This window comes from Heterocephalus glaber, unplaced genomic scaffold, assembly GCF_053883595.1.
Source record: "Heterocephalus glaber isolate CG9 unplaced genomic scaffold, H.glaber_assembly_v1.0 deba00001610, whole genome shotgun sequence".
Taxonomy (NCBI): Eukaryota; Metazoa; Chordata; class Mammalia; order Rodentia; family Bathyergidae; genus Heterocephalus; species Heterocephalus glaber.
Genome location: NW_028258381.1, coordinates 20,931,769 through 20,950,053, shown reverse-complemented (window position 1 = coordinate 20,950,053; position 18,285 = coordinate 20,931,769). Strand labels below are relative to the sequence as shown.

Here is an 18,285-nt window from a genome sequence, read left to right as displayed (position 1 = left end):
TGAGCTGGAGATGCTGCCCTCCCGGCTCTGCCCGGCCCAGCCCGGCCCAGCCCACCGGGTACTCACCAGCGCGTGGTCAAACTTGAATGTGCTGATGTAGTAGGCGGGGATGTCGGCCGCAGCCAGGGGCTCAGAGATCTGGGCCACGATGCCACACTCGTCTGGGGAAACCGGGCAAAGCTCAGAGCTCAACCTCCATGAGGCTGGGTCCCCTCGGCCCATGCCACCTCCCTGTACCTCATCCTCCAGGGACTCCCGGGGCATCTCTGACCCACTGTCCGGCAACGCGCTCCACCCTCGGGGCTCCATGTGCTGCTGGGACCACGCTGCCATTTGCCTGTTCCTGCACACATCCTTCCTGCCATCCTGTGAGCTCACCATGGGCAGAGCTGGGGCTATGTGGGTGCGCGGGAGTGTGGCTCGGGCCGTGTCTGTCTCACTTGGAACTCTTTTTTATTTTTTTGCTTGGTGGGTGCTGGGACTTGAACTCAGGACCTTTGCACTGAGCTACCTGCCCACAGCCTCCCAGAGTGCTAGGATTATAGGTACACAGCACCACAGCTGGTCTTGATTTTTTTTTTTCTTTTTGTGAGACAAGGTCTTGCTATGTAGTTCAGACTGGCCTTGAACTCCTGCAATTCTGCTTCAGCCTCCTGGGGTACCCCCACGCCCAGCCTGGCCTTAATTTTTGAATTAGGAGAAATAAAAGCCCTCTGACTGATGTCTATTGCTTCGCCTGCCCTATTCGCTGGACGCCTGCACACACCTATCACACACTGGTCAGGGGATCCCTTGGAATGGGGACTTCAGCCTCAGTCTCCCCGTTTATTCCACCCAGCAGGGGCTGAGCCACCCTGTGTGGGGCCCCGGGGCTCACCGAATCCCAGGGGCTGCCCTCCGATTCGCACCATCTTCCACAGCTCTCCGGATGCACTGGTGAAGAGCAGGTTACTGGGGAACCTGCCGGGTGAGAGGGGGTCAGGGCTGATGTTCCGGGTGCACCCTGCCCGACAGCCCCCTCCCAGCGCCTAGGCTGTGCACCCTTCTCGCCTGGGGTGGGGACAGGGGGACCGTGCTGGGCAAGGGCTCTGGAACAGAGGACACCAGGGCGAGGGGCACACCCATGCTGGCATCGCCCGGCTCATCTAGGGACAATGTGGGAGCCCAGGCCTGGCCCACTCACCTCTGCTGGGTCTGCACGTCCATCACCAGGGAGATGTAGCCCTCGATGAGGGAGAAGGAGAAGAAGCGGATGTGGCCGCAGTCCTCGCCAGCTGCCATGGGGTCCTTCACTCTGGGGGCAGGGAGCTGGTGAGGGGGGTCCCCACCAAATGCCCCTGGCAACTGCAGGGGTGGGCACCGTTCCTCACTGTGCCCGAGTTTCCTCCACGTCTCCTCGTGCAAAGGGCCTGTGCCTCTGTGTCCCAAGTCCACACTTCCGGCACAGGCTGAAGTCACAGCCAGCTCTCTGAACCTACCCCACCCCACGTGGTGTTGGCCTAAGCTTGGAAAAATCCGTTCTGAGGACGGGTGCAAAGTCTGTTATCCCCTGAGGGAGAACACCTGAGTTTGTGGCCTCTCAATGTAGCTGGACTGCACGGAACTCAGGGAAGAGGGATCTGAGCACATCGCCTCTACAGTACCAAATCCAGCGAGTCCCAGAGTGGGCGTCTCCCCCCTCAGACTGGGGCTCCTAGGGAGCCTGAGCCGCCTCCATCAGACCAGCTCCCGGACAGGCCCACACCTCTCCCCTCTGTCTCACCCTAGGCCCAAGCTGCAGTGTCCTAGACGCCAAGGGTGGGGCCCTACCCATTGGAGTAGAACATGACGTCCATGAGGAGCGTGGCGACAGTGGGCAGCGTGTCAGGGTCCAGGCTGGTGACACAGAACCTGTTGCTGGGGCTGGACAGCGGATGGATGACCGACCTCTGGACTGCGAGGGGACAGACACGGTGGAGTGCAGTGGTGAGGCCAGGTGGGCCAAGGGCAGGGCCACTTGCAGGCCTGGCAACACCTGGCGCGCTGCCCCTCCAGCCTCCCTCACCACCTACAGCTGCCCCTGGGGTTCTGCGGTCACCACCCAGCTTAGCTCCCACTGGGCTCCCACTTTCACTCCACAGTCCTTGATCCCGGGGGCCACCCGATGGTTGGGGCTGGGGTGGAAGGGACCTCTGGGCATCACTGGCTGCACTCACGTCGACCTGCCTTGCGAGCCCGTGATGGGAGGAGCCCACCAGGGTCACAGCACCACGTTAAGTCTGGTGCTTAAGCCCAACTCACCCATCTTGGGCTTTACAAAGCCATTGGTGATGCCCAGGTTCTCGGCTGCCACTGTCTCGCCATTGACGACCCGCAGGATGGTGAACTCTGACGACAAGGTGTGGGTGACGAAGGGCAGGTCTCGCTCACGTACCTGGGGGTGGGGTAGGACGGAGGCCATCAGTCACGTGGGTGGGCGGAGCACGCATGCGTTTGAGGTGTGCGTAAGTGTGTGCGTACGTGCGTGCGCGCCCCGACCCTCACCAGGATGAAGTCCGTCTGGTAGGTGGACAGCATGAAGACTGAGATGTTCTGGTCGGCCAGGGGGGCGATAACCGACTTAGCGATCTTGGTCACGCCGATGGGCTGGGAGCTAGAAAAGCTGCCGCCGCCGGACACCACGTTGAGGGCCAGCCAGGTGGCATCAGCCACACTCAGGTGCTCAGAGGAGGGCAGCTCTGCAGGGTGACACAGAGGCGGCCCTGTGACTGTGGGGCCAGCACTGTCCCTTCCGGGAGCCAGTTTTCTCCTTTATCAACAGAATGGGACCTGCCTCAGACCCCATCGCAGGGGACTGAGCAGGGAAGGACCTTGGGTAGGTGGGAACCCAGAGGTCTGGCTTATTTCAAGCCTCAGTTTCTCCAGCTGTAGCATGGAGCCAGCAATGCCTCTATGATTCTCCAGTCCTTCCAGCCCTTCTGTGTAGCAGGCATCACCATCGCCACCATCGCCCCACCTGTCTCTGGCCCCGTGCTTTTCAAACTGGGTTCCCCAGGACTTCTCAGGGGTAGCTGTGGGTGGCTGAGGCGGGGAGGAGGAGTCAGGGTGGGGCCCTGGGGTTTTTCTCCTGTGCTGCCTACTGGACTTTGCTGGAAGAACGTGCGGCTCTAGGAAGGGCCCTGAGGGTGGTGCACAGTGACAGGCAGTGATCGTCACCCAATTGTCGCCTGGTGTGGGCAGGGTGGGGCGGCTCAGCAGCAGCCATCGCTGCGTCTCCCGGATGAGCTCCCGGAGCTCCAGAATCCACAGCAGTCCCCAGCACCCCGGGAGCCCACCGGGGGTGCAGGTACCAGGGGTGTACGTGTCACCATGGACACACGCCACAAACAGCACGGCTGCACATGGGGCTCTCCACGCACCTCAGGGCAGCTGCTCGGATCCACCCTGTACCAGGACCAGAGCGAGCAGGGGACCAGGCGACAGAGGCAGATCTGACCCTGTGCGGCCTGCAGGGAGCCTGCAGAGGACTCAGGCTTGTGCTCACGCTACCTCCACAATCCAGACGCCCGAAAGGCTCAGCGATTTGCCCAGGATCGCTTAGATAGGGGGTAACTGAGTCGGAAGGAACTCCACTCAGAAACCCAAGCTCTGTCCTGGCCACTACGTGCCAAGGGGCACCGTATCTCTAAGGAGGCAGAGGCCTCCGAGAGTGGGGGAGAAGGGGGCTTTCTGGGCTCAGGCACTATGGTTCCCGAGGAGGGGAAATTGAGAGGCCCATCTGGGTCCTTCCCGCCTAGCTCTGGTCGCCATGGTGACCGCAGCCTCGAGAGCCAGTGGTTCCTGCTGGTGAGAGCTCAGCGGTCAGCTTGGGAGGCGCAGGCCCAGAGAAAAGCTCCGGACACACTTCTGCGACCCCAGGCCGGGGGCTCGGTCCTTCCACCACTTCTTCCGGGGATCAGGATCAACGTCCCCAGCGCCAGGCCCGGCACAGAAAACAGGCTCCCCAGAACCAAGACTCTGATCGCGCTTCTCGCTCTTCCGGGCCTGTGGCCCCCTCCTGCCATGTGCAAGCAGTGGGGTACTGATACCCGGCTTTGCTAGGGGGTCACCTCTGCTCCTGCTGCCAAGCCCACCTTCTGTTGGAGCGAGTCACACAGCCCGCTTCCGTACATTTAACGATAAAATAGAAAGTGCTCCTTTCTTTCAGTCCTGGGGATTGAACCTAGAGGCACTGTACTACTGAGCTACATTCCCAGACCTTTTCTTTTTTTGTGTGTGTGTGGGACTGGGAATTGAACTCAAGACCTTATGCTTGCCAGGAAGGTACGGCACCGCTGAGCTATACCCCCGGCCTGGGCCTGTCTTTTCATCTTTTTTTGGTACCTGGGATCGAACTTGGGACCTTGCGCTTGTGAGGCTGGTGCTGGAACCACTGAGCAAAATCCCTGGCTCTGCCCTTTCATTTTTTAATTTTGAGGCAGGTCCTCATGAAGTTGCCCAGGCTGGCCTTGAATTTTTTTTTAAAAAAATTATTGTTGTTTGAGACAAGGTCTTGCTATGTAGCCCAGGCTGGCTTTGAACTCACTATGTAGCCCAGGCTGGCCTAGAACTTGCAGTGATCCTCCTGCCTCAGCCTCCTGAGTGCTGGGATTACCGGTGTGTGGCCTTGTTGGGACCCTCCTGCCTGGCCTCCAGAGTAGCTGTGTACCACCACGAGTAGAGAAAATGCTGTTTCATTAGCAGACCACTGGGGAGACTGAGCAGGTTGTTTGTCACTGCATGACCCCACACCAGGGCCTTCTGGGCTTTTGCGATTCATCTCCATGGACTCCAAACTCCTTAGAACAGCCCTGTGGCTTCCGGTCTCCTTTGGAGCAGAAGCCAGAGTCCTGTGTTCCAGCCAGCACTGCCCTGAGAGCTCTCTGGGGTGAGAGAGATGTCTGTCTTGTACTGTCCAATGGTGCCACCTGCGGCCATGGGCATTTGTGTGTGCTGCAGAAGACCTGCTGCTGTGGTGTTAATTGTATTCATTAAATTCCAACAGTGCCTGCCTGGCACGTGGAGACCATCCTGGGTGGAGCAGCTCGGGGACCAGTTCCACTAGTCTGCTGCCGGGGGAAGGGACTCTGCCTGTGCTGATCTTGGCCAACCCTGGCACCTGCTGGGTGGGTGTGAGCCCCCCAGCCCCGTGCTCAGTCCACAATCAGGCTCTGGTCACACTGCTAGACCTGGGGCGGGGTGGCCTTCGACATCACCCCCTAAACCTCAAATGCCAGAACCTGGGGATAGGCAGGGGCAGCCAGTGTCAAGGCCCAGGCCACCTCCTCTGAGTCCTCCCTCCATCAGTGCAGTCCAGCTGGTTCTGAGAAGCCACTTCTCCCGTCCCCATTTCCCGGAGCAGGACACAGAGGTTCAAGGTCATGAAGTGGCAGGCAGAAGTAGTTTTGTCGCTGTGGGGACAGAGCAGCAGGAGTGTCCCCCGTGTGGCTTCAGTGCTGGCTCTGTCTTCCCCAGGGGGTGGGGCCGGGTGCTGATGTCACCCATGGGGGGGTACGCTGCCTGGCTTCCAGAAGGGGAAGCTGTGCTAGTGGCACAGGGGAACAGGGCCCAGGGTGTGCGCTACCCCAATCCTGAGGAAGAGGGATGAACCCAAGCCTTGGGGTGCCTGAGGTGCCATTTGGGGAGGCCCAGGGAGGCTGGCCGGGGTGGCAGGCTGTCCTTCCCCTGAGGAGACGAGGCCTACTCCCGGACTGTCGGATCACCTCTGTCACTGCCCCTCGTCCAGGACCCCCAGGGAGCTCTCGGAGCCCGGGGCTGTCCCTGAGTGGTGTCTCTCCGTGGCTGTGGTCCCGCCAGTGTGGCTGCATCCATGTGTGGTACCTGCCTTTCTCCAGCTTCGCCTACCCTGGCCCCTGCTTGGTTCCTCAGGTCAGGCAGCTATGGCCTCGGGCCAAGCCACTGCCCCTCATATGGTTTTCAAATGTGGGGTGACAAGCTCAGCCCTGACTCTGGAGGGTGCTTCGAGGAGTCCCTGAGATGATCCCGCTGAGGGCCTGCTATGTGCCTGTACCGAGTGCTTGGCCAGCCAGGGACCTAGCATTATGAAGCACCTGAGGCTACTGCTGTGAGCCCTTCTTCCTGGATGCCACAGCAAGGACAGTGCTGCAAGGGGAGAAAACTATGCAGTTTCCCTGGGTGTGGTGGTGCATGCCTGTGGTCCCAGCACTCTGGGAGGCTGAGGCAGGAGGATTGCAAATTCAAGCCCAAGCTGGGTAACTTACGCCCCATCTCAAAAATTTAAAAAAAGACAGGGGATGTAGCTCAGTGCAGGGGTCCTGGATTTAATTCCCATAACCACAAAAAAACCCCCCAAAACAAAACCCCTTAACACACACAAAATAGAAACATGTTTTCTGGCTGTGAAGCATTTGTGCATAATCGCAGTGTCTGTAACATTTACGCTGAGAAGGTGGAGCTGATGTCCGGTTAGGGAGATGTGGTAAGTAGGACCGGCAAGTATTTGGGGTGCACTGCTGTGGCATCTCAGTTTCCGGGACACATCAAATGCTCACCAAACAATGTCTACACCTATGGAAAAAGCCACTGTCCTGGGGGTGTGGTGGCCTGGCTCCACTGAGGGCTCGGGATGCTCCCCCAGGAAGTCCCCCTGGCCTGCAGGTTGGGAGCTGTCTTCAGTATCAGGGGCCCCAAAGCTGGCTTCTAGAGGCTACTTAGTTGGGGACAAAGAGCCGGAAGTTTGAGCTGATCACCGTGCCCCGCACACATGGGGTGCCAGTGTGTGAATGGGGGGTCCCTCAGGGACAAGTGTGTTGGGCAGTGTCACGGGGAACTGGCCCTGAATCACAGGAGGTGGGGGTGGCTGAGCCTGGATTCGAATGTGGGGCTCACGGTGGTGCTGTCCCACTGAGCTACATCCAGCCCCAGGAGGTACTTTTGATTTTGTTTGGTGGTGTTTTTGAGATGGGGTTTTGCTGTGTTGCCCAGCTGTTCTCAAACTCTGGGCTCAGCTGACCCTCCTGCCTCAGCCTGCCGAGCAGCTGGGACCGCAGGTGTGAGCTACTATGTCTGAAGGAGACACGTCTCTCTGGTCGCCACCGAGGCTGGCCAAGTGCAGTACAGGTCACAGTAACGCAGCACTGTCCTGGTTACAGAGGGGCCGGGGTGTGCAGTGGGCCACACTGACCGAGAAGAGAAGCTGGCCTGTCCACCTGGTCAGCATGGGGTCCCAGGAACACCTGGCCCCAAGCGGCCCTCCCATGACAAGTGACATCAGTGGACCCCAGCTGGCTCTGTCCTCCTGGAAAGCCCAGAGCTGGGTCGGGCTGAGCCGGGGCACGGGGCCGTGGCCCACTGTGCAGTGCGCACATACCCCAGACCCTGTCCCCCCAAGCGCCCTCCCCCTCTGCAGCCCACCTGCTGTTCGCTTCTGGCTTCGGCTCTGGGCTCTCCTCCTCCAGGTCCTGGGGGCCCCACACGGGAGCCCTGGAGAAGTTAATGAGTGACAGTTCCTCACCTGTAAACTGGGTCTTTACACTTTACCCCAGGGGCCTCTGGAACAAACGATTCCAAGGTCCTCAGGGAGCCTCAGCCCCCGGTTAATGATAGCGGCGATGGCAGTGGGTCCTGATTATTCTTACTGCTCTGCAGTGCTGGGGGGCGGAGGCCAGTGCCCTACCTCAGGGGGACAGCCGCAGCCCATGAGGTCCATTTTCCACGGCTCCAGGAGGCCCCATAGCCCCCCAAACCCCTGGGATGCTATACAAGTCCAGTCCTACGAGTGGCCATGCTGGGAGGGCTCCCATGCTCCTGATGCTGAGGGGCAAGAGAAGGCTCCGGGTGAATGCAGATCCGGAACCTCCCAGGTCGGCTCAGCCCCTCAGGAGGGGCCCCACTTGTCCCACGGCCCAGTCCTGCCCTGGGTGGGGGTGGGGGCTGGCTGTGTGCACAGCGCCCTCTGCCAGAAACTCCCTCCCCTGCGCCTCCTTCTTTCCTAAGGGCTCACCCCAAGCACGCAGCCTCCAGGAAGTCCTCCCAGACCCCAGGCTGCAGGGTAGCCTTCTCTCTCTTTTTTTGGTACCAGGAATCGAACTCAGGACCTTGCACTTGCTAGGTAGGCGCAGTGCCGCTGAGCTAAATCCCCAGCCCCCTGGCCTTCTCTTTGGACACTGTTCATCTTTTAAAAATTCTTTTACAGTACTGGGGATTGAATACAAGGCCTTCACACTGTTTAGAAACAAATGTATTTTAAGACAGGTTCTCACTGAGTTGCTAAGTTGTCCAGCCTGGGATTGAACCTGTGGTCCTCCCGCCTCAGCCTCCCAGAGTGCTGGGATGACAGGTGTGCGCCACCACGCCCAGCCTCAGATGCACTCTTGACTTTTGACCTTTCCCACGCAGAATGGGCTTCCTGCCACGCAGCCCCCTTCGTGGGTGCAGAGGCACCTACTTCCTGATGTCCTGCTTCCAGAGCTGAGGCCCCTCCCACCCGGTCTCCCCTGCACTGGTGTCCCCCGAGACACCTCCTCCCCTCCTCCCCGCAGGGCCATGACTCATGGTGCAGTCGCTGCGGGCCTCCGGCACCTGCAGCTGGATACCGGGACAGGCACAGAGCAGCTGGGCAGTGACCGCCACTGGTCCCCATGGTGATCCCCCTGGGTCCCCGAGGTCCCTGAGGATATGCCTGCCGGGGACCCGCAGAACGGCCACCTGGCCGCACTCTGTCTTTTTGTATGTCTATTCCCAGAGAAGAAGGCCCACGAGGTTCCTCCTTGCTCTGAGGTGCCCAGGTCTCAGCAGCTCCAGGCAGAGATAGAGAGCACCCCTAAGAAAATGAGAATGCGCTTGGCCACCCAAGCACACAATCTTTGTTATTCATTCATTTATTTATTTAATGCTAACTGGGGATTGAACCCAGGACCTTCACACTGAGCTAGATCTCAGCCCTTTTGAAATTTTTTCTTTGAGGCAGGGTGTTGCTAAGTCACTAAGTTGTGATGGTTGGGTTTAAACTTGTGATCCTCCTGCCTCAGCTTCCCAGAGGGCCAGGCTACAGGTGTGTGCTGGATGAAGGAAGCTCATAGCCTTCGAGTTCTTGAGACTTATGCTGTGTAATTATGGCCAAAGTCCCTGTCTGTAGTTGCAGTGCTCAGAAAATGGCGCCTTTGATGTGTGTGCCCCTGTGCTGTGGAGCAGGAAGCCCCTTCCTGGCTCTGGCCATGTGCTTGCCCAAAGAGCAGGAGGGACACAGTGCTTCCTGAGATGTGGGGGCCCAGGCCCAGCACCCCACACTCTTGGGCCAGAGCTCGTGTGCGTCACAGGGGCCACCAAGCAGGCTGTGAGGCCCCCTGAGGTGGCCTCCTCTGACCTTTGGCTTCTCAGTATCTCCAGCACAGGGCATCGGGGTCTCTGGCCCCAGTGACACGAATTGAAACCACAACACGGTCGACTTCCGCTCCCAAGTGCCCGTTCTCAGCCCCGACTTAGGAACCAAGCAAGGTGGCTGTGAGCCATTGGAGCAGCTTTATAAGTTTATCACTGGAGAAAAGGGAAAATGGCTGGGATGCTGACAGGGATGTGGACGGGCAGGACGCAGCACCACGCCTGCCGCCCAAGCCGTGGGAGGAGGTGCTCAGCTCTTCTGTTGCAAAGACAGCACGTAGTGTGAACGCACTACACAAGTGGACCACAAGGACCTGGTTAGGGTCAGTGGGAAGGAAATGACTAAAGGGCGACAAGAAGGGGTTGCCTTCTCCGGGGTGGGACTGTGGCTTTTTAAAATGTCACAGTGGTTGCAATCTCTGCCCCTGTCCTGATGGTGGGGACTGAACCCAGGGCCTTTGCACTGACCAGCATCCCCAGCCTGCTTTTTAACTTTTTATCTTGAGACAGGGCCTCACTAAGTTGCTAGGTTGCCCAGGCTGGGCTTGAACTTGAAATCCTCCTGCCTCAGCTTCTTAGAATGCTAGGATCACAGGTGTGTGTCACCAAGGCCGGCTTCTTTGCATGTTTTGAAGGATGCCACTCAGTGTTTTTGCAGGTGTCTGAGTCTGCTGTCCTTGTGGAAGGCAAATGCAAGCCCCTCCTTGTCACCGAGGTTGGGCAGATGACAGACTGCTGTGTATCGGCGACCACGCAGCCTGGGCCCACGAGCACCCACCAAGGACACTGCCACTTTGGGACAGGCCACAGGCCACAAACGTTCAGAATGAACCTCAAAGGACCTGGGGCAGGGGGCTCTGAGTGGGGAGCTAAGAATGTTCTGGAATGCAGCGCAGAGGGGCAGGGTTCCGGGAGTCCAGCAGGCGGGGCACTCACCCAGGAAGCCCTCCTCATCCACGATGATGGTGTAGTCCTCTGGCGTCTCAGTCAGACTGAAGAATTTGCACCTGAGGACACAAACACAGGCCGTCCAGTTAGTCCCGGCAGGCACCCTGAGGCAGCCACTGACCTGACCTGCCAGGGTGTGCCTCAGTTTACCCAGAGCTCTGAGTGGGGCTGCTGTGTGACCCCCGGGAAGCTGATTGTCTCGCCTTCTGTGCTGCCCCAATCTTTGGGGACCCCCGAGCCAGGCCCCAAGACCCCATCCGGTCGAGAGTTCTGAGGTGGAAGGGAGGCTCTGCAGGGCTGTGGTAGTGGGTCCCTGAGCCCCGGCATTTGCAGGGTCACCACTGCTTAGCCTGGGTGTGTGCTGCTCATTTTCGCCCCAAACGAGACCCCTGTCCCTGCTGGCTTCGGATCCCCAGCTTCCTCAGTGTGTGGCAGATGCCTGGGGCAGGTGGGAGCCGGCATGGGGCGGGGCAGGGCTGACTCCGGGGGTGCCGGCTTCTGGGCGAGGACGGTCCCTGACCTCTGCAGCCAGCACTGGCCCCGAGCACCCAAAATGCAAGTCTGAGCATGCCGGGCAGCGGGGACAGGAAGGGACCCGAGCTCACAGCGAGGCCAGACCTGGCTCTGGCCCTGTGAGAAACCTGCCTGTAAGTCACTGAGGGTGCAGGATCCGAGCAGAAACGGAATTGAGAAGCAGACATGGGGTGGCAGGGCCGGGCCCCCTCCTCAGCCCTCCCTTCTCCCAGCTGCCCCGATGCTCCTAGGGTGAAGCCCCCTGCAATTCCCCAGGTGACTCCAGGCCCTGGCGATTGAGCTGCTGTGGGTTTGCTTCTGGGAGCCAGCAGCGCCTGCCAGACAGACCTCGGGGCTCGTTCACCCCAAAGCGTGGCCCAGGAATCCGGGCAGGGATAAGGGAGGAGTCACCCCTATCTCACAGGCACCTGCCCAAACCAGAGAAGCCCCCCAGACGGTGGGCCGCTGTGACTGCACTGCACAGTTCCTGCAGAGGCGACACTAGAGGGACTCGTCCACGACTGGCCACAGGGCTTTGAGCTGGCTGATGGCAAGAGGCTGGGAACGTTTGGTGGGTGATGGGTCTGCTCCACCTCTTCTTTATGTTTTTGAGTACTGGGGATTGAACCCAGGGGCTTTTCACTGAGCTACATCCCTAGCCCCTTTCATTTTTAATTTTGAGACAGGGTCTTACTAAGTTGCTAAATTCCCCAGGCTGGCTTGAACTTGCCATCCTCCTGCCTCAGCCTCCTAGAGTCTTCTGTGACAGGCCTGCACCGCCACACCCAGTTTATTCTGTTTCTTGACTGGGGAACCACAGGGTCCCACACATTTGTCACAACTCCAAGACCCGCCCGCTGCAGGGGTGTTTTGCTGTGTGTGAGCGACACTTGCATCAAAGCCTGGCCTTCAGGGGAGCCCCTGAGCCCCGGAGGGAAGGTGGCCTTCTATCCCTCTGAACCCAGGGTCCGTCCCAGCACAGATGCTGCCATTTCCTGCCTGCTCCTGTTTTCCATTCACTTCTATCCCTCGCTCCGGCTGCAAACTCTGCCAGCAGTGACAGCAAACTGTCACCTAGTGCGTGGAACCACGGGTGTGGCCTGGCCGCTTCCTGGGACCTCGCATACCCGAAGCCCCCAAACACCGGGTGGAGAGGGGCACAGGGACCCGCTTGTCTCCGTTGCCCCTGAGGCCGTGAGGGACACTCCAGAAATAGCCGCATGAATTCTTCCCAAGGGCAGAAGGTGAGCAGACATGGGCATAAATAAATCAGCGGCTGGAGTGACCGTCGCCCACGCCAACGCCAGTCCGCCAGCTGTCGGATGTCCGTCTCCAAGAGATGTGCACAGGCAGGCTTTTAGCAGGGACTGGCCGCTCTTGCTGGGTCAGCAAACTTGGAGACAGCCCAGGTCCTTCAAGGCCAAATTCAAGAACCTCCTCTGGGGCAAATCCTTCTCTAATCAGTCGTCAACAGCCACCTTGTCTGGCACCACAGACTTGGTCCTCCCTGGACGACCCATGGCTTCCCGCAATCAGAGGACCTCCAGGCTACTGTGGATGGTGGGGCTGGTGGTGCTTTACAACTCTAGGGGGAGTCTGTTCATAGTAGAGTGAAATATGACCTTAGAAGTGAGCAGTGTACAACCTGTACAACTGCACATGACAGTCCTGAGTGCTTTCCACAGTTTATTACCAAGAAGACTGGCAGTCTATCCTTTGGTAGACTATGAGCCCTCAGGCTGGGGCACTGGGTCCTCTAGACACACACCTAAGACCCAGACACTGGACACATTTTCAATAACTGGACGGAGCCCAGGGCTCTGAGCACGCCCGCTTTAGACCCTGGCCCCAGGCAACGAACTTTAGCCGAAGTTTCCTCCAGGGGGCTGGTGCTGGTGGGGACCCCAGCTCTCCAGGCTGAGACACCTCCACCTGTGACTCTGTCTGTACCTGCAGCCCGAGACTGACCCTGCCCCATCCGGCCTGGTCCCGCGCACACTCAGGTCACTGAGCGCAGACTGGGAAGCGGGTGAGGACGTGCCCTGGGCAGCGGGCTGGGGAGTCCCCTTCCCCGAGTGCCTGGAGCCTTCATCAACCCTTTCAGTCAGGGCTCAGTGAGGTTGGGGGCGCTCATGTGCCCCCTGCGCCCCCCCGAACCCTGTAGGGCGAAGACGCCCCCTGCTGGCCAGCCCTTTCCAGACAGAGCTGGGTGGCACGGCTCAGCGGTGGGGACCCTGCTTCCACCCAGCTCCGAAGGCACTGAAAGGAGCCCAGCCTTCCCTCGGCAGGGGGCAGGCGGCAGAGGACGCGTCCTCAGGCTGGTCCTGTGGCTTCACTCCGGATGCCGTGGGCCCGGGGACGCCACCCACCAAGGCCTGTGAGGTCCGGAGCTGGGCGCTCTGTCTGCAGCCAGGAGGCTGACACCTGACCTGCATCCCAGGCCACCTGTCCACCTCACCCCGCTGCAGGGTCTGCCGAGCTTCCTGGGCCTGCACCCCCGCAGACACCCAGGCCCCCTTGTGGTGCGGCGCCCGTCTGCCTGCGGTTGCGTGTCCCCAAAGCCAGCGCAGTGGCCTCCTGCTGGTCCCGCCAGGCCTCCTGTGGCGTTTCCAGCTCCTCCCTCCCGACTGTGCAAGTTCCTGCCGTGCAAGTCCGGGTCACCGTGAAGGCCTTGTTGCTCTCACCACGTCCAGGGCAGCCGGATGTGGGGGCGTCTCCTCCTCTAAGGGGGACCCAACGAGCCTGTGTCGTGGGTGCCAGGAATGGCGCATGGCCACTTCCTGCTGATGTGCAGAGGCAGGACCAGAAGGAAGCTCCATGAAGCCCCAGGCCTGGTGCCCTCCCCGGGAGCCTCAGGCTTGGGGACTGCAGGGGACAAACCTCCTGGTTGGCTCTGGGGTGAGGTGGAGGCTGATACTGGGTCCCTTGTGACTTCAACAAACGTGGGCGGGTGGGACAAGGTCCTTTCTCTGTGACTCTGCACATCTGCCAGTCACTGCCATCACCCCTGGGTGACGACAGCCACCACTACAGTGCTGAGACCGCGAATCCACTGGCCCGGCTCAGTCCAGGCTCTGCAGTCAGCAGGCACAGCGACTGTGCAGTGAATGCAATCCAGGGCTGCTTGCAAGCGCCTTATCTAAAACACCCCACACAGGTAGGGTCACCTTGAGGGGATGTACGGTTCCTGAGCCATGCAGTGCTGGCTCTCGGCAAAGGCAAGGTTTTCCTATGTTTTTGAGGCAGGGTACCCCAAGGTGGCCTCGAACTTGCAATCTTCTTGCCTCAGCCTCCTGAGTGCTGGGATTACAGGCTTGGGCACCACACCGGACCGGATCCAAGCTTGCTTGTGAGAACCTCCAGAATTTTTTCCCCTGTTAAGTTTCAGTCCTCCCTGGGGTGACTGGCCACCGTTTCACAGGCGGGAACACCAGGGCCCAGGTGGCTGAGGCATCTGCTGCCTCGGCCACCCTGTGACTCAGCCTTTCCACCCGAGGTCCCCACCCCGTACAGAGCTGTAACAGGAGACACGGGAAGAGCCTCCAGGACACCGAGTGTCCCCAACACAAGCCTGGCTCTGGGCCAGGTGTCTGTCAGCAGGAAGGGAGCAGGACGACGCCAGCATTACCTAGCCCGCCACACCGACGGGCACGGCGATACCAGGAGGTGGAAAAACAGGTCCTCAAACATCACATAAGGCACGGAACACTCTGTACAGAGTTAAAAGCAGCTAGGATTGAAAAACACCTTGAGGCCAGGCCCGGTGGTGCATGCCCATGATCCCAGCACTGGGAGGCTGAGCCAGGGGGATCGCAGAGAGTTTGAGGCCAGCTTAGGTTACACAGTGAGTTCAAGACCACGTGAACTACTACCTGAACTACAAGACCTTGTCTCAAAAACTAAACAGAAAGGAAACACAAACAACAAAAAACCATCTCAGGGGACTCCAACTGGCTACGGACGGCTGGGAACACAGCGCAGCAGTGACATGCGTCTGTGGCTCGGGACTCAGGGCCCAGGGCTGCTCTCCCAGGCGTCTCAGTGCTGTGTGGGTCACTGCACCGCTGGCCAGGGATCTGGGCTTCACTGAGGCGCCACCGTGGTCTGCGACAGGGCTTTGGGCAGAGAAGCAACGCTCCAGAAGGGCAATGCTTTTGGAGTCAGGGGCCTGGGACATCGCATATGGGCCCCGAGTCTAGCCCTCGAACTAGGGGTGTAACCCCTGTCCCTACAACACAAGTAGGCACAATGTAGATGCTGTGAACCAGCATTTGTTTCTATTCTCCCTTTTAACACCAAGTGTGAGCAATGGTGCTGACGTTCCCCTGACCCTGCCATGCTCCTCCTGCGGCAGCTGAGGACACACAGACACACAGCCGCTTTGTTTCCTAAGGATGCATGCAGTTGTCAATACACTGAAAGCTGGTGGCGGATGCCTGGAATCTCAGTGCTCTGGGAGGCTGAGACAGGAGGATTGCAAGTTGGGGTATAGCCTGGGGAACTTAGGGACTTAGTAAAATCCTGTCTCAAAATGAAAGCTAAATAAAGGTCTGGGATGTAGCTCTGTATGAAGGACCTGGGTTCAATCCTCAGGACTGTAAAACAAAAAAAGAATACTGAATACAAGGAGACACTGGGCCCTGAAGCCACCTGTAGGCCCTGTCCTCACTCCGTGCCAACACCCCCTGGGGGGCTGGACTGGAGCGGGACTCCCTGGGCCACAGGATCCGGGTGCCAAGCAACTGAGCGTCCTGGCTCTGCCCCACATCCCATGTCACTCAACCCCCACCCCCAGGTGCCTCTCTGGCCATGGTTACCTCGGCTCCTTTCCCTCCCCAGATCCAGTTTCCTCCACCCTGGAAAAAGTCTTCCCTCCCTGCACCACTTCGGCCACTGCCACCTGGCCGGCTGGCTCAGCTCCCAGTGACACCGGGCCCTCCACTCTCCTGCCCTTGACCTGTTGGGGCGACCCTGCCTGACTCCTCTTCTGCTTCCTGTAGGGGCCTCTCTCCTCCCCGGAGGCCAGGTGGCTCTGAGCAGGGTCCCCTGCCCCTCTGTTCTCTCAGGGTTCCAACAGTGGTGGCCGAGGCTCACCTTCCCACTTGCCTTTCTGTAGGAACAATCATTTCCTTTCTCCTTTTTTTTTTTTTTGAGATAATGGCGACTGACTCCAGGGCCTCTGCACTGAGCCACACCCCCAGCACTTTTCAATTTTTTATTTTGACACAGCTTTCACTAAGTTGTCCAGGGTGGACCTGAACTTGTGATCCTCCTGCCTCAGCCTCCAGAGCACTGCAATGACAGCTGTGTGTGCCCCGTGCCCGGCTGGCACTGACTTCTCACCCACTCTGACGGGGAACTGTCGCTACCCATCATCTTCCAGATGGGGAAACTGAGGCTGGCAGAGCTGAGCGACCTGCCAGGTAGCTGCACTAACCCTCTGTCTCCACGGGGATGGAGTGGAACCTCGCGCTCGCTCCCCCTGGGCCGGCCAGCCAAGGCCCGGGGAGAGTCACCTCTCAGAACATCAGCCCATGGGAATCCCGAGCTGTTTACACTGGGAGCCGGGATTCCTAAGCCTGCAAGCCAGGCTCCCACCCTCAGGGGTCTTCCCAAGTGCGGCTGGTGGGGCCCCAGCACTGCCCTTCAAGGTGGGCAAGGAGGAGGCGAGCTCTTGAGGAGACCCGGATGCGCTGGCCCCAGCTCAGCCCGAGGATGGAGCTTCCTGGCTTCGGCCAGGGCAGCAGGGATAAAGGCTGGAAGGCTGCTCCATGTTGCTTGTCCAGGAATGAGTGCCAGACACAGGGAGACGAGGCCTCCCCTTGCACACCCCTAGGGACAGGGCTCACCCCTTGGGAGGCAATTCATTCCACCGTTAAACAACACCTGGCGAGTCTTAATCCTGCCCTTCGGGGACCCTTGGGTCCCTAAATAGCAAGCACGCTTCAGCTGGGCAGGTGACAGGCGGCAAGGGAACCCACAACGCCACTGCCTCTGCAAAGCCGCAGGGGAATAGGCTCAGGGAGAGGCCACTGTGTGAGCCCCAGCTGGCCAGGCACCGCTCTCAGCCCTGGCTGTGAACAGAACTCACCTGGCAAGAGCTCGGAGGAGGCACTGAGCCACATCTCAGCCCTTTCTTTCTTTCAAGAAAAGTTCTTGTTAAGTCACTACGGTAGCCCAGGCTGGCCTTGAACTTGGGATCCACCTGCCTCAGCCTCCCAGAGTGCTGGGATTACAGGCGTCACCATGCCTGTTGTGGTTCATGTTTTTAATCTCTTCTTGTTGCTAATTTACAAATAAAACTCTCCCATGCATGTCTACACTGGAAACAAACAGTAAATACATGGGGTGCTACTAACCATGGTTCCTGGGGTGCTTGGGGTGGGGTGGGGGTGTCCCGGCATTTCTGCCTCTGGCATCGGTGCTGTCTCCTCCAGGTCCCTGGGTGCAGCTCCCTGGGGGTGTGGCAAGGATGGCCCACTGTGTGCTCCGTGTCACTGCCCCGTTGCCAAGGAACAAGAGGAGCCTTGGGGTGGGGGCAGCTGAGTGGGGCTGAGGGCCAAGTCCTCGCCCGGACACAAGGCGAGGGAGCCGTCACTCAGAGCGGCCATGTGCTTGGGCTCGGGTGGGTCTCAAGCATCCGAAGAAGCTGTGTAGACAGAGGGACCGGAAGGGGGCTGAGGATGAGGATGGAGGAGGAAGGGCTCCCACTGAGCCTGCGCCAGTGCCCAAGGGGTGCTCTCTGCAGTGATAGGCATCGAAGCCACAAGTTCTGTATTCCGAACTGTAGCCCTCTGAAAAATTTTTATTTTGGGACAAATTCTCACTAAGTTGCCCAGGTAAAAGTTAAACTTGCCATCCTCCTGCCTCAGCCTCCCTAAGTGCTGATGACAGACGTGGCTGAGAAATGTTTTTAAGGAAATAAATTGAGCCTTATTTTTATAGATAATGTACACAGCCCACCCTCTGTATCTGTGGGTTCTGTATGTACAGATTCAAACAACTGTGGATTGAAATATTAGGGAAGGGGCCAGGGATTTAGCTCAGTGGTTCTGCCACCTGCCTCGCAAGTAGTTCGATCCCTGGTACCAAAAAAAAAAAAGAAAATATTAGGGAAAAAAATTGTGCTTGTACTGAACATGTACAGACTTACTTCTCTTGTGATTATTCCCTAAAACACAGACTGTTAATTTTAATAGACTGCTGACTATTAACATCACAGTGACACTGGGTTAGGTCTGTGTGTAAGTTAAACGCAAACACTATGGCGTTTTATATAGGGGGCTAGAACAACCGTGGGTTCTCATATCCACAGGAACCTGGAACTAATTCCCAAGGATATCAACAGATGCCTATACAATTGGTTTTTACCTTAAACTCACTTTTAAAAATTGTGAGACAGGTGTTGGCAGTGCACATCTGTAATCCCAGAACTCAGGGAGGCTG

General features: G+C 58.8%; 1 protein-coding gene across 1 annotated transcript in view; it reads right to left on the bottom strand.

Moving 5' to 3' along the window:
• Castor2 (cytosolic arginine sensor for mTORC1 subunit 2) overlaps positions 1-18,285 on the bottom strand; it is a 36,172-nt gene that overhangs the window by 1,432 nt on the left and 16,455 nt on the right. Inside the window, exons 2-8 of the mRNA XM_004840008.4 lie at positions 10,315-10,385; positions 2,524-2,717; positions 2,281-2,413; positions 1,810-1,933; positions 1,184-1,294; positions 878-960; positions 67-161 (exon numbers count right to left, since the gene is read on the bottom strand). Coding sequence (XP_004840065.1) covers positions 67-161; positions 878-960; positions 1,184-1,294; positions 1,810-1,933; positions 2,281-2,413; positions 2,524-2,717; positions 10,315-10,385 — 811 coding nt within the window. The remainder of the gene's footprint in view (positions 1-66; positions 162-877; positions 961-1,183; positions 1,295-1,809; positions 1,934-2,280; positions 2,414-2,523; positions 2,718-10,314; positions 10,386-18,285) is intronic.